The 23,209-nt window shown below is 44.6% G+C and overlaps 2 protein-coding genes across 2 annotated transcripts in view; both read right to left on the bottom strand.

Moving 5' to 3' along the window:
- Nucleotides 1-4,011: 4,011 nt before the first annotated feature.
- Nucleotides 4,012-5,431, bottom strand: LOC128729008 (uncharacterized). The gene is made up of 2 exons (XM_053822660.1): nt 5,267-5,431; nt 4,012-5,205 (listed from the first exon to the last, which is right to left on the bottom strand). The coding sequence occupies exons 1-2, from the start codon at nt 5,429-5,431 to the stop codon at nt 4,012-4,014; spliced, it is 1,359 nt and encodes a 452-aa protein (XP_053678635.1).
- Nucleotides 5,432-14,490: 9,059 nt separating this feature from the next.
- LOC128728996 (RNA-binding protein fusilli) overlaps nt 14,491-23,209 on the bottom strand; it is a 53,893-nt gene continuing 45,174 nt past the window's right edge. The window contains exons 7-12 of the mRNA XM_053822649.1: nt 17,565-17,675; nt 16,846-16,978; nt 16,615-16,752; nt 16,330-16,545; nt 15,845-16,087; nt 14,491-15,651 (exon numbers count right to left, since the gene is read on the bottom strand). Of these exons, the coding sequence (XP_053678624.1) occupies nt 14,491-15,651; nt 15,845-16,087; nt 16,330-16,545; nt 16,615-16,752; nt 16,846-16,978; nt 17,565-17,675 (2,002 nt within the window). The remainder of the gene's footprint in view (nt 15,652-15,844; nt 16,088-16,329; nt 16,546-16,614; nt 16,753-16,845; nt 16,979-17,564; nt 17,676-23,209) is intronic.

Raw genomic sequence — 23,209 nt, 5'->3', positions numbered from 1 at the left:
AAGCCATCGGTTGGTTGCGGATCGTGTCCGTCACCGCACCAGAGAGCAACATCAGCAGCATGCCACAAAAACCACAAATGTGAGTATAATTTCCATTTGCCATCGCAGTGGCGTGCCCACTGGGGTGCCGCTCGCGTGCGGTAGTTGCAGATTCGGACCTCTAATTACAGGCGACTCCCGCTGATGGCTTGGGGGCGAGTTTTCCCCGTCACAGGGGAGGATGGAGATGCATTTTCCGGGAGCAGATTTACGCAGTCATGGCGTTCGTGGGTTTGCAGTAGGGAGCAAATGCCAGGACGAAATGAGATGCGATATCGTCTGCGCGTGAAATAAACGTTCTGCTGGTGTTTTGAGAATTGTGGCAGGTTTTGATGAATTTATTTCCAATCGCAAGGACATGGAAAATACAGCAAAAGCCCCATGTCACACATGCACTTCGAGTCGTGTTTAATCAAGCATGGTTGCATGGTTTTTCCAAACAGAAACTGCCCTAGAAACGTCAAAGCAACCACAGCGCCGGGTTCGTTTCCGTGCGCAACTGTTGCTGTGATCGAACCGACAGTTGACACATGTTGCAGAAATTTTCCCATTTTATTTATCTGCACCAGTTTCCCAGCGCGCCAGTTTAACCCCACTTTTTCCTCGCACCCCGGGACACCATCGTTGCATTTCGCTCCCTAATAAACTACCACGACGTGCAGGAGAAGCTGTGGGTTCTCGGCTCGATTTTCCACCCCCTACACACTCACACACGTGTCCGGTTGCCATGGTGAAGAAAAAGGGGAACTCCCTCTCTAGGTGGGAGAGGGGAGGAAAAATGGCAGCTCAAATAATGGCGGCACCTCCCCTGCCAGAACCGTCTTCGCTCCGGTCGGGAAACAAAGCGAGAAATAATCTAGTTTGTGTTACATAAGTAAACATAAACACAACCCACCCACCCGCCGGTTTTTCCTCCTCCACACGCTGCACGCTTCGCACCCGTTCGCTTAATGGAAGCGTGTCCTTTTTGCCGTTGCAACCGTTCGACGGATAAGCTTCCACCGACGCACCGGACCCTGGCCCCCCGTTCCGACGTGGGTTTGGCCGCCGGCGCTTTGTGCTGTAACGTTGCTTTTCTTTCCACTCGCTGGTTGTTCCGGGAAAAGCGGCCACCGAGCGGGGGTTTGGGGGTCGGTTTTCGGTTGCTCACGTGTGCATACGAAAATCGGGTGGTCTCGCCGTTCCTTATAAGCCACTCTCGAGCCAGCCGTTGGTCGTCGTCGGTGATGGAGAAAGTTGGCAGCCGTGGTTGGAGCTTGTCGATGCGCTCGCTCCCTCCGGTAAGCTCGGTAAACACAGGTCTAAAGGATTCAATTTCACTGGAACAAGCTGCAGTAGGGGGGTGGTTGACGTCGTCGGTACGAGATGCGCCTCGACGAGAGTGATGGAGATGCACAACGGCACGCAATTTGTTCTCATTGGCGGGAGCTACGGTATAAAAATGAATATTTGCGAGGTACGGCATCAAAAAGGCTCATTCAAGCTTAACAGAATGAGATTAAAACAGGAATTCATAGTTAGTCGGAAAGATTTTTAGAAAACAAAAAGGTAAAAATGGATTTGTGGGCCTAAAAGGGGTGCAAAAGTAACCGATTGCTTACATTAATTAATTCCAAGTAAATAAAACAGCTAAAATCATAATATTTAAACATTATATTCATCAGAAATCATAAAAAGCATAATGAATTTTGTGCGCAGAATTCCTTCTCGACAGCAAAATAACAGTTAGCGAAAGTAACAGGGTCGCAGGAACACTAGCAGGTACCACCATTCATCGTTGGCAAAGAGGCACTCGCGCTGGTTGAGCAAAAAATGAACGCATGTGAGAGCGAGACCGATCAGCACCGCACGAAAGAGATCACCAGGCCTGCGCCGTGCATGAGTGAAGGCCTGCGCCGCGCGAAAGAGACAAACCGATGACGCTAGCGCGCTGCTACAGTGTGCCGCCTGTTACCCGTAGCGGCCCTCTGGCTGGTCAAGTGGTGTGCGTCTGTGTGAAGAGACAAACCGATTACGCTAGTGTGCCGGTATCAGCGTGGCGCCGGTTACTCGTAGCCGCTCTCTCGCTCTGGTCAGGTGGTGCGCGTGAGTCTGAAGAGAGCGCAGCATAAGTAACCTGCTCAAAATCATGTTCTCCTGGTACTAGCACAAATTTGCAGCATCCAAACGGGTGTTGAAATTTTTTCGCTGAAAACAGTTTTTCGGGGTTGGCAAATCGAGAACCGCCGCGTCAAACCGCGCGCGCGCGAGCTCGAGCGCTCTTTTGCCGATACAGATGATATTTGAAACTCGTTGCATTTTCCGCTGTTTGGATGGAATGCAATTTAATTCTGTGTTCTTTCAGCAGTATTTAAGCGTTTAAAAGGAAACTTACCACGGCTTACCGATGCAACCAGAGGAAAACGAACGTGGGAAGTGGAAAAAAAACCGGGAGGAAAAATTGTGACCCCCGTGTGGTGTGTAACTTTAAATTTTCGTTACACCCTCGAACCAAGGGACACAGGGATGGTGACCGTGACGAAGGTAAACATGCAGGATATCTCATCACACCGACCGTCTGTCCTGTGTCCCTTTTTGCCCAATACGCGCGGGAAAACGGAACGAGGCCTTTCGGATAAAACGAAGAAACAAACAAACCCCAAACACCGGAAAAACGGGTGGGAAAAAAATGGTTCGCCATTAGTGTTCCTTTTTTGTTCTTTCATTTTCCCCTCACAGGGGTTGGGTTTATTGCTGCCTTGCATGCGCAGTGTATAAATTAAGAGGAAAAGCGCTACATCGATGATCAGCGTGCGATGATGGTGATTTTTTTTCTGTGGGGTTGGACCCCCGGGGTTACTTTCCGATTTGTGCGCCCCATTCCTGCAGCCTTCCAGAGCCGGATGAACCGTTTTTTTTTTCCGCGGCATTGACACGCACCCAAAGTGAATTAGGAACCGAGGAAAAGCGAAACGAGGAGCCGTGGATTTTCTTTTCACGCCACTCACCCACATTCCCGAGGTTCTCCACGAGAGCCGGAGCCTATCGTACGTTTAAAGCCCTCCAGTACTTCCTAGCAAGAAGAGTTTTTTTTTGCGCCACGAAACTTCCGCGATTACGCGATGAATATGTATAATCGCAGGGCTGACCCGGAAAATCCGGCAAAGGTCGATGAAATGAACTGGAAAACTTTTGCTTCCTCCCTCAGCCGCAGCGTGATGGACGAGCAAAAAGTTGCCCCATTCGATCCGTTCCCATTCCGCGCTGTTTGTTTGTCCTTCGGGTTGGGATTGGAAATTTTACAAACATTAAACTGAAAGCTACGTGCAAATATTTACGAGACGTTGCTGCCAACTTTCAACTCTCCAGACCCTGTATGTTTTGAGCTATTTCTCTTCCTTTAAACCCTTCCTGGTGATTGTTAATGCTCTTAGAACAACTATTGCTCTGAGAACTATCGCATCCTTAAGTTAATTTGATACATTTTTGTTTTATTCTAATCACATTTAGAAAATACCATAATGAGACCAAATTGTCTAAACATTATCAACGTTCAGCAATTCCACGATTCCGTCCTAGGGTGACCCTTCATCTCTGCGGTATCCTATCCGTGGGGCAGGCTTTGAGCGCTCAGTTTAGTTTGTGCGTTCTCAGTTCCTAGCGATGGAACGCTTATATCAGTCAGTTAGTACAGATAATACACATTTCTATGCGAAACTCTTTGTTTGGCAGCGTCATTGCGATTTGAAAATGACAAAATAAATATTCATGATATAAAAATACAAGTTAAAAACAAAACAACTTAAAACAGTAAAAGATGGGTCAAACAATTAAGAAACTCTGCCAAACCTAGTCTGCCTTTTAACAAGATCTTGTCTCCTCCTCAATTCGCTTAACGATATCTGGTTGTAACTTCGCCATGCACCTCTGTATATCTTTTCAGATAGTCATAAATTCACCCTACGCAGGGTGGCTGGAAGCGATAGGACCATTTCACACCCGCCGCTGGTGCACCTTTATCGTGTGCTCGTCCAGATGGGAGATGGTGTAGAACCGAGCCTCGCACTGCTTGCATTTGATCGTCTTGTAGCGATCGTTCGCATTGCTCTCGTTCACCTCTTCCGGGCCCGTTTTCGTGAGACGATTTTTTATAATGTCCACATTCGAATGGAGAGCCATCGCGGTAGCAATCGTGCCGGACACTGGACGCTGTGTGACCGGGTGTGTAAAAGCGCTCCCCACCATCACCAGCGGTTGGGTGCGGTTATTCATCCCCCCTGCGGAATCGTACGCCTCCGGAAGATGTTTCGATTTTGGGGTAGCGAACGGGTCGTTTTTGTTGAGGGAATCCAGCTCGTGACCTCCGAATGTGTGTCTCGGAATGAGCTCTCCTGACGAACTGCGAGATCCCGCATCCAGCTGCGACTCGTCGATTTCATTCGTATTTTCCTCCGTATCACCGACAATGTCTTCTCCATCCAGCTCACCGTCGTACGAGAGCACCAAGTGGTAGCTTTTGCGCACCGTAAACACGGCTCGTCGGATGAACTCAAACGCGGAAATTGCGCTTTGCTCACGCAGGTACATTATGTGGTAGAGCGCCCGAATCGCTTCGGTTAGTTTGTACATCAGGCACTCGGTCAGGTGTTGCGAGTAGGTCTCAGAGAACATAAATCGCTTGCGGCAGGCGAAACATTTCTTTTCCTTATAATCCTCGGGCAGCGTGAAGGTAACACCGTGCTCCTGCAATCCATCCAGATCCATCACGTCGTCCTCCACGAACTCCTTCTCGCGGTACCCGAACAATCCGCTGCTTGGCTCATCCAGACCATCGAACAGATTGTCCACGTCTTCTTCCACATTGTTGTCTGGTGGTTTTTCTATGAACCGATGCATGACGGGTGCTTTTTTGGTTGGTTTTTTCACCGCGCTCCGGTCGTTGGCCGTTTCGGAGAGATTCACCGATCGATACACGCCCCCGTCGCAGGTCGATATTATTCGATCTTGGTTTACAGGGTGATCATCTAACAATGGTTTTTTACTTTCGGGCCGCAGATCTGACAGGTACTTGGCGGTGAGCAGTCCGGCTATATTGTCCAACGCCTGCCGGCGAAAGGTGTATGCGTGCTTGAGATAGGATATGCACAGAACGCATATCTTCTTGGGCAGGCCATCGTTTTCCTTTATCTGTAAACACAAGCAGTTTATAAGGAGCATTTCTCTTTGCATGTTGGTTTAGAATACATACCTCGACGCCTGTAACTTCCGCTATAAGTAAAAATATGGGCTGTTTCCAGCGTGCATACTCCCGGTAGTGCTCGTGGCAATACGCCGGTATGCGTGCGAAAATGCTGTGTGAACCGGGATTGGAGCAAACTCGACACAGCGAATCCATACAACCTGCACCCTCCATTTTCACAGTAGAATTAGGTGCTGGGAACAACGAGGAATGAAATACAGCACCCCACAGCCAAGGATTATACGTACTTTAACTTAAAAAAGAATTTTGGTAAGTATTATACCTTCCTTAACCTAGAACAAAACAACAATGAACATACACACATGCACAATTCCACGTGACAGCTGTCAGTTGTGACAGCCAGGTGGTTTCTATTCAAATAGATTTTCAAACCACGCACATGGGCATTTAAATCACATATATATCGTTATAACAATAGTTTCATGCTTTATTTCTCAATCAAGGAATTCCACGGTTGCAATATACATTACAATAGTTAATCATCGATATCGTAATATGGTAAAATATGGATTCAAACTCAAACTTTTGAACCTTCGTTTTCCCGCGGTTGCGACGGAGCTCTGTTTATACTACGAGAGACGAAAATTTTATTGCATGTGCTCAATTCGGTTAGATGCATGAAGGAGCACCACATTATTGCACTCTATTGCAGGCGTTATTTCCAGTGTTTATTTGAATTCAATAATCGGAGCTCGTTTTCAAATGGTTCTGAATTGTTCATCCAATATGCCCCAGGCCAATGGCATATTACGTCTGATTACAATGTAATGGTTCGTTTATTGAAATTTGAAGAATCTTCAACATACTTTATATACTAAATTCCGGAATGCACAGTTTTGCCCGATCCTATTTCTGTTACTGTTAATCACACTTCATTTAGTCGAGAGCATTTATATATGCAACATTCCTTTTTGAACACTTTGAAATCCTAATCGTTTCAATTTATCGCACAAAGCCAACGTTGTTCGTTTATGTTTTTTTTTCAATTGCTACTTCAACATTTTCTACTTGTACCTGCTCAAGCTGCGGTTAAAACTACACCAATAGATCTTTTAATTGAACGTGTTTGAGCATATGTTCAGATTAGGATGGTTCAGGATAACTCTTTACGATCACTCGATACGTACATGAACGACAGTTGTTGATCTACTTTTGTATCTTATTCCATTCCTCAAAACATGTGATTTATACATACTAACTGATTAGAAAAGTGTGTATATTTTCATTACGACAAACGTAGTTATCAATATCAATAAATGCTCGCTAGCAATCCTCTGCATATGATTTAATAGCTGATCTCATTTGCAAAGGAACAATTGGAAGACATGCGAAATTTCTTTTCGATGACATGATAATTAAGAGTAGGATACTATTAAATTGCTGCGCTTCCGTAAAGCCAAAGCGATATCAACATTCGTCTATAACATAGAAACATTATTGCTTTCTGCGGGCTTGGTAAGTAGCAATCCGAGCATTGATTAACAATTGCACTCAATTTCTAACGGATAAACAATGTATGTGCGATTATCTAACTATTAGAATGCTCAAGCTAGGCCTGCAACGGGCAACATATTTCGCGATATGCCAATTTAAACTCGCTGCAAACTTTGCACAAAACAATCCACAATCCAATCGACAGCATTATCACTACGAATTAATTACTCAAACAAAACATCTCGTCTTTTAATCTGAACGGCTAGGAGGTGATCAGTTTGTGAACAATAGTATGTTTACCTACGCATGCTGGTGCAAATTGTTTCAACGATACATCTAGTCTAGCAATGCAGAGTTATATCGCACGGTAATATCCTGATGGGCAGCTCTAGGAATGTTAAACACGATGTATAGCTGAGATAATATGACGATAACAATAACGTCTTAACAGTGACAAATCTACTAATGGTAATATCGTAACTTCCAGCAAACACCGCAGTCACGCTAAGCATAATGATGAAAACATTAACATACACAAACACAAACGTTAACAAATAAATTATAAAATATACCTATCACTATACAAAAATTTACCACTGCAGATGCATTCGTTAGCGGTTCCATTCGCTGAATGCATTCGAAATATCATCTTGCACTCGTGCACCATGTGCATTAGTCCTCATTCAACAAGGCGGAACGTGTTCACGCATTCCTGCCTTTGCACTACATTCCTTCCAAATATCATTTCCTATCTTAAGCAGACAACCATTCGATACACACAACTGCCCTTGCACGACACAATCAGCCTTGTCTTAATTCTCTTTGAGCGCAATTTTGGGCGAAATGGTTAATAGGATTGATGGTTTTCGGTCGGGACATATTCAAAACGCTTTCAAAACTACTAAAATTTAGCTAACAAAACCAACGTTCCAAACGTCGGTGGGGGTACACGGTTACAGCGTACCGCAACCAAGTGTAAAATACACAGCTAAACTAAGGATAAACGGCATCATACATGATATGATACGATTGCAGCTAGTTTCAGCAGTATGATACTTATAGCACTATGTCACTAACTTACGTCTCTAACTTTGATTTTCCTATCTTCCTTACGTAAAAATGAACCGTGTGTCGTTCTGCCAAGACTCTGTCTGTTCGTAAGTATAGCTCTCTCATTAAATGTGCTAGCATCTAAACAAAAAATAGCAATATCTAATGATGTTTGTTTCGAGAGACGCAAAAAAACTCGCTTGGTGTTAGCTCTCGTTCAATCAGTTGTTGATAACCAATTAATGTTTGTTTCGAGTACAAGCAACACCAAACTGCTTTTCTTTATGCCTGGGTTTGAAGTGGAAAATCGACGAATCGCTTTCTCCATTCAAACTATGAACAGTTCCACGTACTGGCACTGGCTTGGGATAAGTGACGGTGTCAGGATGCTGGGTGCCGTAGTGACCAGCTTTTCGTGGTGGTGATGGTGGCTAATATGGTGCGGATGATGTGGATGGTGGTGAGGAGGATGGTGTGGTAGATGAGGATGGGACTCATAGAATGCCGCAGTGGCTCCTGGAGGACTAGCCGTTCCCATCAGTGGAGCGTGCGGATAATGAACCGAAGGCGGTGGGATGGTCTGGATGGGTGAGAGTTGTGATCCATGGAAGGTCCCCGTAAGCCCCCCGGTGGGTGTCGTCACTGCCGGAATCGCCAGCGGTTGAGAAGCGGAGGCGGCAAGGGGCAAGCTTAGCAACGGTGGTGGAGAAGTACGAATCGCTGCTCCAGTGGTGTTAGCGGTGCCGCCTTGCACGTGGCGTTGCTGTGTGCCGGAAGACGAACCTGTTACGGAACCGGAACTGGAACCACCGGATGTCGCAACAGACCCGGTGGGTGAGAGCAGCGGCGGAGATGATGATTGGGATGTAGTGGACTCACCGCTGGAGGAACCCGCCGTACCAGCTGTCCTTGGTGTAACCGTTACAAGCGATATTGATGAATTGTTTCGCTGTTGGCCTCGCTGATCGGGACTAAATGCAAGCTAAAAGGCAAAAGAAAAGGATGAAACACAGTGAACGTAATGTTTTAAAATGCGGATTTTCATAGTGAATGGACCTGAGAAAAAGGACATACCATTGTCGGCTGCGCATGACTATGGGCTGCAATTCCGGCGGCTTGATGAGACGGGCCCAGATGATGTGGTGGACCGGCTGGTGCGGTGCTGTAGTACGTTGTCGGTGACACCGGCGGGCTTGGATAGCCCCAGTATAGAATGGGCTGTGGGTAAAAGGCAGCATGTCGTGCTGGCGGCAACACGGCTGTTGGGGGATGGCCGAAAGGTGCATACCCACCGAACGGTCCGCCAACGATTGTACCGCCTGAGGAAAAGAGAGCATATTGGACACATTATATCACGCGCGTTTCGAATAGTAAACAAGAGATAGAGAGAGGTTAACAAACGATAAGATATAGGGTACTTGAGCTTAACAGAAACTAATTTAGCAACTAAAACGAAAAATAAATCATAAATAAAATAATAAAATAAACACAAGGATGCACAGATCGTACAGGATAGTCAATACGTCATGTGTTGGTCCAAAACTGTTCGATTGAAACACCTAACGTGGAAATTGTTCATTGCTCTCATCGTTAACAGTTAGTAGGGTAAAAGGGTTGTTTTGTTACATGTTACTCTTAACTTGACCATATCTTTATGAAGCTGTTAATTTTTAGCAAAATTGAATGATTTCTTGTCACAGTCTTGAATTGAAACATTGACTAAACAAATTATTTGGTTGAATTTAACTTTCGTATTGGAAAGGGTACATAATAACAACTAGAGCTACAACACAAATCAAATGTACAGTTTGAAAATCAAACATGCGAAAAAATAAAAGAAATAATAAATAAAAAAAGATTAAAACATAAATGACCTTTAAATACAAAAAGGTTGGCACAAAGATGAAATGAAAAAAAAAAAACAAATCACAACACAGTGGCTTGGGTTAGTTGCCGTATGGACAGATGTAGGTGGGAATTAGTAGCAAACTAAATAAACATGTAAAATAAACTGATATCGTAACACTCACCGTATAAAGAAATGCAAAAGGTACATTTGAAAAGATATGATTACCGATCTTAATGAGCTTAAGTAATGCCTGCTCCGTACACAGTGTACCCACCACAAACCACCAACGAATAATATGTAAGGAGTAGTATAGCGCGTCAACATCGGCGTTTCTCTAGTGCTTCCCGCCAGTCATGCCACACCACGAGGCAACAACACCGCCGCTTGCCATGTGAGAGATGCTGTAGGATGGGTTTTTTTTTGTTTTCGCTATTGTACGCATGTTCGCCTCCATACTCCTGTTATACCATTCGGACACAGCACATACTTTCCGTTGGACACCCAGTTTCCGCAGATTAGAGGATGCATGGAGCAGAACACAGAGGAAGACAGATATAGAAGAATAGATTCCCACACAGCGTACCCTTTTCCGTTGTTTCCACCAAGTACACGTATAGGACGATCGAAAGAGAGGAGCAGGACGTGACAATACTACACAGTAACCTATTTCCGATCGACAACAGCCCCAGCAAGATAGGTACAATAGAGAAGGTGCGAGCCGCTTACGACCATTTTTCAACACAACACGCGATCACAGGTGGATTAGGGTTAGAAGACTGCAAGACAATTGCGTGTTATGTTACGAGTGACAACCCTTTTTTTTGACAAGCTTCCTCCAGTGACTTCATTGAGCGTATATTCGCGTATGTTCCAGCGCTATGATTAAAATGCGTGTTGGTTACAGAGCCTAGCGTTGATGATACCCGCATACCGATACACATTATTTAATCGATCGCTCAAATGTGAATTAGCGTCACACCGGCCACAGGATTCAACTCGCCGGTAGCCAAGAAGCAGGCTAGCGAAACTACACAGACAAAGGCATAAAGACAACGGCAGGGAGAATAATATCGACAGAGATAGCCAAACGTTTTCCAAAATAGTCCAAAATAACAAAACCGCAACATCGGAGTCCCGATCACGAGACCAAGTGCACTTGCCGTATGAAACCATAACGCACTCTGCCTCGCTACTAAGAAGAGAACTTTTCAACTAGACGATACAACACTACTACACCCCCAGGCAACAGATGATTAGAGAGTCCTTTTGTTCCATAAACATTCATATTTCAACGTGAAAGCGCGACATTTGTTTACTTGCTTATAAGGTAACACAGATAAGTGTTCCATATCACATTATACGCAACTTATGGTACCACAATCCTGCATTAGTTGAATGTATTCAAATAACAATTCAAACACGAACATGGAAAAATAATAAAACAATAGACTAAGCAAAGGAAAGAGCTGTAGACCCGATTTCGGACAAAACACATCGTCAAGTAGTTATGAAACACATCCAGCTACCAAGTTCATGAACTATTCATGTGTAAAGGGTGATTGAATTAGCTTCAATTCGGTGGTTTGTGTACTTTAAGCAAATTTCTACTTTTAATTTTTACCAATTGTGTATCTTTTTCAAATTTAATGGTAATGAAAATGGATGGCAATCAACAAATTTAAACGTTTAAAGAATATATCTACAATGTTATGAGCATACATGAATCGAGTGAAAAGCATTTTTGTTATGCAGCGAACACTGAAACTAATAATGTTGTGTTTCAACACAAAATGTGTAAGTATCAAATAGTTTGCCACCTAGATACCAAAAAAATGTTTCTTGTGAATGTTGAACACATAAATTACATCCATATAATGTTTCATAAAAAAAACTCTTCAAACATCCAGCTTGTGGAGCGATGGGTGCAATATGCTCGAAAAATATACAAAACAAACGAAACTCGGTATGAATGACCACCCGTGAAAAAAATTGGATTACACATGAATATGTTCATGAAAAAAAAAAGATGCCAAAAGATAGATTACGGAACCGAAGAAAGGCGTAGAAAGGTAGAGTACAGAGTGCGATAGGAACATAAGGTAAAATTGTATAATGTAAATGAAAACAAGTAAAAAGAAAAAAAAAAGATAAAAGATAAAGACAGACTCCTACACTAAATGGTAGTAACGAAGTTATAAGACCACTATTAGAGCTTTTACCAAAATAATATATGTATATATCTCTTATATTATTGTCGATGATCTTAAGCTAGGCATATTAATCGTGTGTTCATCTCAACAAATACCAACTATGTATTAATTATATCTATCGTTCTCTGTGAGCATTGCTCCGGCGTGCATTTATTTTGATTGTTTGTTTGTTTTTTTTTTCGATTTTTAGTGTGAACTGGTGTTTGATTAAGCTGTTTGTGCAAAATGACGCCCACATACGAGAAAGGAATAGTTGTCGAACGATTGCCGATCGTTATTGGTTGGCTTGAAGTTCCAGTTACATTGCCACCGCAGACTATTAGAATATATATATTTATAGCTAAGCACATTCAACGATTTCACCCGCGTAAAGTGCATCCATTATTTCGCAACTATAGGTAACAAAGTTCCAGGCGACGACTCATGAAATAGCCCAAGTGCACTAGACATAACCAAACGTTTACCCCAAAAGACAAGCTTCGATACAGAACTGTACATAAACGATTCATTGCTCTTCGCTTCCTTAGCTCATTGGGTGACGGTATGCGCGAACACATGGAAGTATTAGCTTGTTTCGAACATCGCACAACACACCATTATGTTTTCATAAATTACATGTAGCACAAATCAACCAATAAATGATGCCTATCATTCTGGGGTACCTACTGGCGACAGAGACCCCGTCCAACGGAGCGATTTAATCTCTAGTAATATTTCAACTATGTAAGAGTAACATTAGCAAATATGTCTAAAAATTAGACTTAAATCTAGGGTAATTAGCATGCCTAATGGACGTTTCGAAAACAAAAAGGAATTCAACTTGCTTACGGTGTTAATGCAATCATGATGATATTTGATTAAAACGAATGCACCAAATGCCATTCGCGCACAACGAAGTGACGCTGTGCGCTGCAGTTTCCACTCAAACCCGAGTCTCTCGCTAAATGGAATGAATTATATTATTAATCGCCGTTCGAAAATGAGTTAATCCGTGTGCTCCCACTATAGGTGTCAAAAGCAATCACAGCGTAATGCAGTTATTCTCGCACATGGTATTTCACATTCTATTTATGCTGCTGCCTCACATTACCTTAACAACGAGCGACGGAAGGTATCTTCAGTATATAATGGTTAAATTGAACACTAGCTAACTAACTGATCATTTAAAAATAGAAAATTTATATGTAAAGGTTTTGTTTGCACATTCTTTGTGCGCATGGGAATATTATCAGCTTTTAAAAGGACCTCTGAAACATTTCCAAATGGTGACACAGGAAATAATTCATTCTTTTTTCTAGTACCACAAATGCTAAAAACAAGCGTTTAATAATCTATACCGACACAGGATGAACGACCTGCAAAACGTTTCTATTGTCGCAACTACTACACGTACCACACACAAGAATTGTACTCCTAATGCATCATGTTCTGAAGCTCGTATGTCCTAAAAAGCCCGTTTTTATGTCGCTCATTTGGTCGGTCAGCTGGAATGTTTAGCTCTGTTTTCCATCGCTTATGGGGTCTAATTGGGTCTATAGGGGGGGTCGCTTTAACTACTGATTGCCATATATCACACGTAAACGCACACATAATATGTAAAAGTGTAATGTTAAACAAGAGGGACGTACTGGTGGCTGCACCGACCCAACACCATTTTTACCCGTACCTGTACTTCCGTATCCTGATTTTCCCCCCTTTTCTTGCTACACGTTCAAATCGCACACCACTGCGCACATACACAATATTAGCCTAGTAGTTTACACAACAACAGCTTGTTTTTTGCACTCTTGAGCCCGTGTGGGGATTGGATGGAAAAGGTGTAGGTGGTGGTGGTATAAGTGAATCAAAATGCGTCCTTATTTAGACTTAGTGTAGGCGTCACTTTGTGTGTTTGGGCGAATGAAGTAGGAATAGTGTAGCATTGGATGGGTGGTTCATGGGGTAGTTATGGGAAAGCTTTATGGAGTTATACATTCGTGTACTACCGTCGTAGTATACGTGTATGCTTGGCTAACTCATAGAAACTTAGCATCCAATCTATTTCGTTTCACCCAAATACAACATAAAAAATCAATATGAGTGAGAAAAAGTCTCGAAAGATATAGATTTGAAGAGGTGGAAAATTAATGCATAAAAACGACCTAAAAGAGACGAACACAAGAGCAGGTGTACGAGAGAAGAAAACTTGCATAACGATAAAGCACGAAAAGATAAAGATTTCTACACGGAGTTTTAGACATTTTTCTCCACTTCTCCAATCAGACGTTTTTTTTGCGAAATCTTGTCTCGCCTGCAGCACGCCAACTCAACGGTTGATAGCAACAGCAGCAGCTATCTATCGTTGTGGGAAAATTCTTGATCACGACTAATTAAACATTTAAACAGTAAGTACGATTAAACACATCGGGTTTAAGTATTCAGGAATGTAAAAAAAATGTAGTTTATAACCGTAAAGGCACACTATACCAACTGTACTTCAAGTGGGGAAAAATTGTTTCGTATGATTTTGTTGCAACAACAATAAAATAAATCATTCTGCTTGATTTAAGGAAGAAACACCTTACGATAAAATAGCCTGCCTGGCAGTCTCAAACATATTCAGCGATGTAGGAAAACTCTCTCGTACGATTTGCAAAGAGAAAAAAAAAGCACAAGCTTCTTCTTCTGATTTACATGTGCGGATGGTGGTAGTACGGTGCGTAAAGGGCAACGGAAGCGGCTGCCGCTGCTGCAGCTGCAGCTGCTGCCGCGCCTTGTGAAGGCGTACCATGGAAGGCTCGCTTGCTACCAGGACTACTCGCGAGGGCCGATTGGTCACCCCGAAAAGCACTATCGTATGATCGCTTGATACTGGAAGGAATCATTCCGACGGCAGCAGACTGGGAAGCGGCCGCAGCTGCCATCGCTTGCATCGCATGATGCTGTGAAGGATGATGCACCAGGGCGGCAGACGGATGATGCGACAGTGATCCTGCCGCTCCAGTGCCACCGGCACCCGCCTGCCCAACACCGGCCCCGTAGTGATGCAGTTGATTAAAATTCGCAGCGTGGTGTGACTGGGCCGCCATCAGCCCCATAGGCAGACCGCCATTAGATGCGAGCATGTGACGGTGCATATAGTACAACGGGGAATACTGAGCCCCGAGTGAGGCCGGATGGGCCGCGGCTAGGTGTGGTGGCAAACCGGCAGCTCCGGACGCCGCTGCACCTAAACCGGCTAAACTGGCCGATCCGTGGCCGAAAGCAAGACTTCCGCCATTACCACCGGTCACCGAGGGTGGCAATCCGCTGCCAGCCGTAGCATACGTCGGTGTGCCACCCACCGCTCCACCCGGTTGAGACGCACTCAGTGACGTAGCAACACTGGTTTGAGGACCTGCCGCATACACGCCCAGATTCTGCAGCATTAGCTGCTCCTGCTGGTGCTGTGCAGCGGCAGCCTGACGGGCGAGAAGACTTTGCTGCGCTATGTACTGGGCTTGCTGCTGTGCTAACAACTGATGATTTGGCGGCGGCACTGAGAGACCCATGGGAGGCGGGATCGGTAATGGTATTTGGGAGAGGGAGAGCGATTGGGGGGACTGTGTCTGTGGCTGTGTGGCCGCTGTCGGTAACATACCCGGTGAGAGGAGCGAAGGTTTCGAGAGGCTGGATGGCTGCTGGAAGCCACCGTTCAGCACCATGTTCATATCGTCTCCGGAGCACTGGAACACCTCGATGTAGCGCTGCTTCTTGCCGAACATCATGTTCTTGTGGTGTTTCTGTTGGGCGGACTGGTACGCTGCCGCCTCGGAATCCATCTGGATGAAGGCTTCGCCGTTGAATTGACCCTACGAATGAAAAAAGCCAAACGATATGTTGTCGAATATCCGTTTAAAATGAACCCCACTCAGCCATAGATAGGAAGGATGGCAAGGCTCATTTAAGTGAAGGAAATGGCCAAATAATGTGGTAGCAATATGTGTCAAAACTAAAAAAAAACATACGAAAAGCAACAACGGCCATCGGAGGTTGCTCACTTACCTGTGCGTTGTACACCAGATGCACTCCCTGGTAGACGATATGATTCGCAAAGTCATCCAGGAAGTGCAGGATATGCTCCACCTTGGCCTCGTACGGAAGCCCCCGTAACCGAATGCAGTTCTTCTCGATTCCACTGGTGATAACGTGCTGGGGCAGAAGCTGCATCTGCACCTGCGGTAACTGAGCGATCAGTGGTGGTTGCGGTGGCTCGTAGGTCTTAGGATCCATCGACCGGTTCAACACCTGCGGCAGGTAAAGTAAGCGCAATCATTATAATGTAACCCTCAACACTCAGGAAAAGAAGGCATCAGCGCGGCAACAATTGGACTATTTTGGGATCCTGCAGTTAGTGTCTTACCACTGTTCCAATTTTTATATGTTAGCATACAGAGTAAATTGATCTTAACGTTAGTATTTTAGGATAAATTATGTAACCCCTTAACGATCATGACTGGAAATACGGGTTCGTCCTTTATCGTACAAACCTGCTGTACTTCTGCCGTTGTCGAGCGGAATAGTTCAATGTAACGTTGTCCAATCGATTCCCGATGTTTCGATAAGGCTTTCGATGCATCTGAATCTTGCTCGAATAAGACAAACGCATCACCGGTCGCCCGTCCGTCCGGCTTCTTCACGAACAGTATGCCATCCGAGCCATCCAGTACGTTGCAGCTGTTCTCACCGTTGGCGAAAAAATCAAGCTAGAACATACAGCACAATTGTGAGTGAACAATAGGCAAGCACGGAGGCAAATCATTTCTTCGACTTACCACTTGCTTGGCAGTGCAATCGTACGGTAGGCCTCGCATCCGAATGATAACCTGAGCTCCCTTCGACAAAAAGGCTTGCGCTTCGTTCGATGCTCCGCCGGCTACAGCCAAGAAATCCTCCCCGTTGGCTCGATACACCTAGAAAAGGGGGATGCAAAACCGATTAGACTTTCGTCACGTGCTTTAAGAGATTCGATAAACAAGGCAGTTGATCTAGAAACGGGAACGTACCTCAATGTATCGATTGCCAATGTGATGCTTATGTCGTTTCAGCGCCATATCGCGGTGTTCTTGTGATACAAATCGCACTAATGCTTCGCCGTTACGGCGTCCTTGTGGTGATAAACACAGAGCTACTCCGCCCCTGGAAAATAGAAAGTGAAAACAGTTAGCTCTCCCCGATCAAAGGCATATTCATGATTTTATCGCTTTCGTGTGCGACGTAACAGCTTTACAGAGAAGTGAATTTGATCGAAAATCGTTCAAGTTTTACGTCGAACCACGATCGCTTTTTTCCCAAAAACAACTACCACCATGTATAGTTGCTGTTCTACCATTATCGGCATAGTTAACAATCTGCAATTTTCCAGCGACCGCACAAACAGCCGTGGTTTAAGCGACGCAAACGACATCACTCAATGTCGAAAAGGTCATTATTAATCAACTGTTTTTCTTCCATGGCTCGGCATCGACGGAGACCGGCGGAGCGTTACCTTTCGAGCTGATTGTGGGAATATAGCCTGATTTTAAATAATCCGTCCATCGTGTGAACGCGAAACGGTTGCCAAGTATCCGTGTGCCCTAACTAGAAAAAGTAAAACAACACTACCAGCAACAATTGTGCTACCAGGGAAGTGCATCACTCGTTTTGCAAACCGATTGTTAATTGGGTCGCGCGCACCGTAGGAGTGTTTATGTTTACGGTGAACATAACAGAAAAACATACTCACTTTGCCACATTCAAACCGCGGAAGAACTTGGCAATATCCTGGTCGCTGCTCTGCCAGGGCAGTCCACGGGCACGCACTATGCACGTCCCATCTATTTCGTCATCGATTGAGCTGTGGAGAGAGAACATTAAAATAACACAATTAGAGTCAGCTGCTAGGTCTATGGCTAATTATACATAATTTAGTAAAACAATCACGTGCGGACACTGTTTACAAAAAAAAAAACGTTTGTTCAAGGTTCTATTCACAATTTCAATATTAAAAACATTTTGCCAAAATTAGCCTTTAGCCATCAATAAGGTAATGATGACCACGTACGTGGCGCCAGTGCATGTTATTGACAACGAACACGACCTCGGTTATAAACACTTGTAATCTCTTATGGCACTTATGCTAACAAATAGCAGCGCCATCGCGGCGGTATATTCTCGTCGATGAAACGCCATTGTTTGTTGTTTCTACTGATTTCCGGGAGTTATCGATAGGGCAACAGTTTCCACTGAATGGCTCATCATTTCGTGCTAGCGCGAGAACTTTCCCTGATACGAGAAGTATGTAAAACCGCTTCATATAATCAAGTGGCATACATTAACCTGGATTAAATCTATTAGGCTAAGGACCGTCCAAATCTGATGCTATTCTCGGATATGCTGATGCGCAAGTAACACGTCTATATAAAATGTGCGTGAAAGCTAAAAAATAGTAAACCCCACGAAAACTGAATCTCATACCGGTGATGAGTAATGGTAGGGTGGACGAAGTAAGACGATAGCAGTTATTTGAACAGGTTCGATCATCTATCTCCTCTTGTTTTAACAAGCCACCAGTCTCACCAGCGAAAGGTCTGCTGAAGCCATACACACAACCCATCCCATCGCATCAACGGATGTGTAGTCGGCGACAACTCGGCTTCTGTGTCATGCAATCTGGCGTGTATGTTATTTCAGCATGCTTTCCTGTCTAGCGTGTCGCCATCGAACCGGCAAGCAAATAACCACCGTTGGAGAGGCTCTTCGTGGTAAAACGAATAAAGCCATAGATACATTTATGGTCTTCCGCTGCACGATTTTGATCTCCGGATGGAATTTTGTGCGGTTTAGAATATTTTTTGTTAAAAAACGGAAGAACGATCACTTATATGTTCATTCTAATCAGCATATAAAAAGACAGCTTTGTCAAAAATCACTCAAACGATAGCAAAGCAAACAATCCGATTGAGCCATGAAAGACATTTTCTCACACACCGCCGTGTGCCACGAGATTAGCCCGTTCGCTCGACAAAAGGCGAAAAAGGCACGAACTGCCAGTACTAACATACCACATTGTGTGTTTTATCAGCCTTGCACAGTTCAGCAACAGCTCAACACTGTAAATTACCAGCTTTAACGATGCTGGAAAAAGTCCAGCACCCAAACACGGCGCAAGTCACTGTAGTTTCTTATTGGAAAAAAAAATATTATGCATATATGTTAACGCTCGTTAACACCAGATAAAATGTAGCAGTAGTGGCTTTTTTATAAAATGCAACATTTCGCTACAACACCACCTTGGTTCCAAGGACTTTGGGTAGTTTGCGAAGTAACGCGATGTTCCCTTCAAAGAGTTTTGGGAAAGTTTTGGAAACATTTCACATGAAGGACAAACGGTCGGTGTTCAAACCACATTTTCTTATCACAACGTCTTAACTTTTAGCTACTCTTCTTACGGTTTCACCGTGACTCGAAACGCTCAACCACATGGTGTCCTCATTCTCTCATCTTCTTCACTTGTTCTCTTATGGCTGTAACATGCACCCCTTCGGCATTGCAGCGCATGCAGTTCGATACGACAAATTGCTCAACGTGCATATCAAGCGCCGCAGCATCGTGTTTAGGTCTAGGTAAATCGGTTTGATTGTGGACTTATTTGCCACCCGCGACATTCGTACGCTCAACACCAAAGCCGTTGAGAAATTGATTTTTCATGCACACGGGCAATGGTGTGTGTGTGTGTTGCTCTCCAGTGCTGGTATAATTATTTACAGCTTCTCTGCCTCGTCTAACGCTCTTACTGGCTGGTGTAATTAATCTATGATTCTGTAGCTGTTGGATGGCTCCTTGGCACCGAAGTTCGCGTTCATCGCACGCGTTCGACATCAACCGAGACAGAAATGTAGGGTGATGTTGATTCTCGCATGCAACCCCCGACCGCAATTTCGTCCAGATGCCCTCGGGTGTGGAGCTGCTCAGATCGTTCGCCAATAAGTCATGATCGGTGCTCTGTCAACGGGCAGCAAGTGGGAAAATCTACTGCACTGAACACGCGAGATGGTGGTGCGACGTGGATGCACAGCAGGTGCATACAGATGCAACTCCATCGTGTTAAGGTCATTTACAAAGCAGCTTGTCCAATCCATCACGGAACGAATGACCTGTTGAGCACACCGGTACCAGCCAGTATAGCTTAGCCTTTTTCTTATCGATACCTCCCGCGGAGCTAGCCATTATAAAGAGCCACATTTGCCGGGTCTGGGAGTATTGGTAAGATACTATCGCAAACCGTAGTAATCCATTTTGACGCGATACGGGCAGGTGCAATCGGTTCGCTAGCTTTTGATAGACTTTAGGCACACCAGTAGTTAGAATATCCGGTTGCCTTTAGAAGCTCTACATTGGTTGCTTAACACCACGCACACCCAGCCATTGATTAGGCCGTTCTAATCTCTTATCTCGACGATAGCACGGACTCAAACACGCTAACGAAAAATCGACGCACTTTATCAATCGTTTATAGTGGATTAGAACAAGAAATCGAGCAACCGAGTCGAATTAAAAACCATGCGGCGAGCGTCATCAATGCCCTCTTTTACTAAGGCTGTCCCCCCCAGGCAGGTTTACAATTCGTACAAAGCGAATGCCACTATCAGACGATCCCAGCTCGTGTGGCAGTGCAGCTTCAATCTCTTATGCTCGCTCTCTATCGCATACCATTCGATGAATACTACCGATCGACGGAAGCTAATCAGCAATCACGAGGCGAACAAAACCAGGAAAACAAATTTAAAAATAATATACCAACTTCATACACTTTCCAACCACTTGCGCGTGAACGATACTTGAAGAAACACTGCACTAACCATTACCACCACACGGTCAAGTGGCGTTAGAAGATTGCTTACACTGCGCGCTCCGATCGCACGCTGCCCTCCTTTTTCTTCAAGTCCCTCCCCGAAGGCTTTAATGCCACGTCGATAAGGCTTATTACACTGCTGGCGACGGAGAGCCACCGACTGTGACCCCTTGACCGGATTGATCTCTGAATGGGCGAGATACTCTTGAGCTCCGCAACGCACCGATGGTTGCTGAGGTATTTTGCGAGCTCTACAAATGCAGTGTGGAATTTACAGGCTTCCAACAATAAAGCGACAATTTTATTTAACCGAAACCAAACAGTACACTGAACTATCGCTACTGCATGACACAGGGCACTTTCGCAACGTTCGCAATTCTAAGGTTCTACAGTCTGTGAGGATACATTTTGGACGTATTTTATGCACAACAACTTCCACAACACACTAAGTCGCACATACCACGCACAAATACACGCATGCACACCACGATCGAGGGTAGTTGTGCGCTACAACCTCTTCGACCGGAGTCCGGTATCCGGCTGAGTTCCCAAAGTCGAAGTCAAGAAACCAATGCACGCCCGTCCACAGTAGCGATGACGACAAAAAAACGTTGACATCGCTTATTGAACACGTTGTGTCATCGAATTACTTCCACGCCGCGAGGCATCAAATAGCAACGGTCGTCAACATGCCAAAGGGCTTAGACCCCCGTCAGGTTTGATGATCGTGCTATGGTCTCGCGGGAAAAGGAACATGACAATCATCACATCAACAAGAGGGTTGCAAAAATAAAACCCATGTGTAGAGTAGTGACAATGACCCTTTTTAACAGTCCTCTTCTCAACACTCACAAGACGATTTCTGAGGATCCGCGGTCATCGATCACTAAGAAAGTAAACTCCACTTCAGTCACGTTCGAATCTCATCTAACTCCGGCACATAGAAGAGACTTTGGACTTTGTGCTACTGATTGTGTGATGTAAAAATAACAAACCTAGGTTAGCACTGAGCAGCAGTTGAGGAAGCTGAAGGAACGTTTTATGACGAGATATACCCAAGGATCGATGAAAACCCCAGCTTCTACTGAAGAATCGATCGGGAAAAACTCCGGTTCTAGAGCGAGCGCAACTGGAAATGAAAACCGTACGTGTGCACACCACCGTCGTTCACTCTATCACGCTCTCGTTTGTGTACTGAGAGGCCCTATCACTTCCCAACGACAAGTACTTCAAACGCAGTGGAGCAGCACGCAAACAGCAGTGCACGGGTATGAGGCGCGAGTGCGACCATCGAGGGGGTTGTGGCTCGTATGTCGCACCAACACTCCCAGCCGCTCCAACGCAGTGATGATGGCGGCGTGTGAGGTCGGAAAAGGGGACATGTAGGGCGCCATCGTGGGTAATTTCCGATCGAGTTGGCTCTCGCATACGCACGATCACGATCGAATGTTTGATAGGAAAATGTCCCGCGATGATAGGGAAGTGAACACATTTTCCCTGCGATTGGTTGTGATCTCTCCTGCAGGAAGGAAAATGCACTCAGTACTTCGCCAGAGACAAGAGCGATACAATGCATGTGATAAAACCCAACGGTATGGAGAGAGGATCTGTGAGAAATGGTTAATATAGCGATCGTACCCCGCTAACGATGTTTATGAAAATGTGCAGCCAACATTGGCGGCATGTCATTTTTCATGTATTAACATTCACTACCATCACGCAACGTCATGCAACGTCATCAAAGGTGGTGGAAAAAGAGGCGATGCAAGCAATAAATTACAATTTATCGTCCGCCGAAACACGATTGCGGTTTAAACAGATTAAGATGATAAGGATACACACCCATCGGTACAGCACTGTTGCACCGTTCGTTGAAGGTCAAAGATAATACAGCGTTTTTCCACATCAGTTGGTCATTATGAGTTAATCTTTCGTTTTTATATTTATTTTACGCTTTAAATAACATGGTGCAATGAAAATGAGTTCAAACAACGTAACCATAACAGAAGAAGGCAGTACACGTTGCAACAACACAAGCATGAATTCAACCTCATAACTGGCTGCTGGTTGTTGATCGGAGTGGGTCATTTTTATTGACCATCGCTTAGAAAACAAAACGATGCATCATTGTACGTGTTGCGTGTAATATTCATATGAAAATCGTAAGGCACAAGTATCAGAAGAGTATAAAATGTATGAAAACCCCCAAAACACATCTCATAAAGGTGCTGCATTCTTCCTGGAGCACATTTTGGTGCTGCTACCATCGAGAGTTCGACAAAGCTGGATGATTTTATGTTTACGGTTCGTTTGCATTCTCCAACCACAAACTCTACCAACTCCTCACTCCGCACTGCATGCCGTATTTTGCGTTTCCGTCATCTCCGATCCGTTTGATGACCATCTCATCTACCTGAGCCCTCAAACCGCTCGCTTAATGGGCTTCCCCTCAACGGGCTAAACCGAGCAATCCCGACCATGATCATCGCTGCAATTTGTTCTACACCATTTCGAAAACGATTAACGACTCTTAGAAA

Source organism: Anopheles nili, chromosome 2 (genome assembly GCF_943737925.1).
Source record: "Anopheles nili chromosome 2, idAnoNiliSN_F5_01, whole genome shotgun sequence".
Taxonomy (NCBI): Eukaryota; Metazoa; Arthropoda; class Insecta; order Diptera; family Culicidae; genus Anopheles; species Anopheles nili.
The sequence above is the reverse complement of the archived record's forward strand: the minus strand, read 5'-3'. Positions and strand labels throughout refer to the sequence as shown.

What these genes read in the sequence shown, in the direction of transcription:
- LOC128729008 (XM_053822660.1), bottom strand. Translation starts at nt 5,431, where the DNA reads ATGGAGGGTGCAGGTTGTATGGATTCGCTGTGTCGAGTTTGCTCCAAT. An exon ending in CGGAAGTTACAGGCGTCGAG is followed by an intron (nt 5,206 to 5,266) that starts GTATGTATTCTA and finishes TTGTGTTTACAG; the next exon opens with ATAAAGGAAAACGATGGCCT.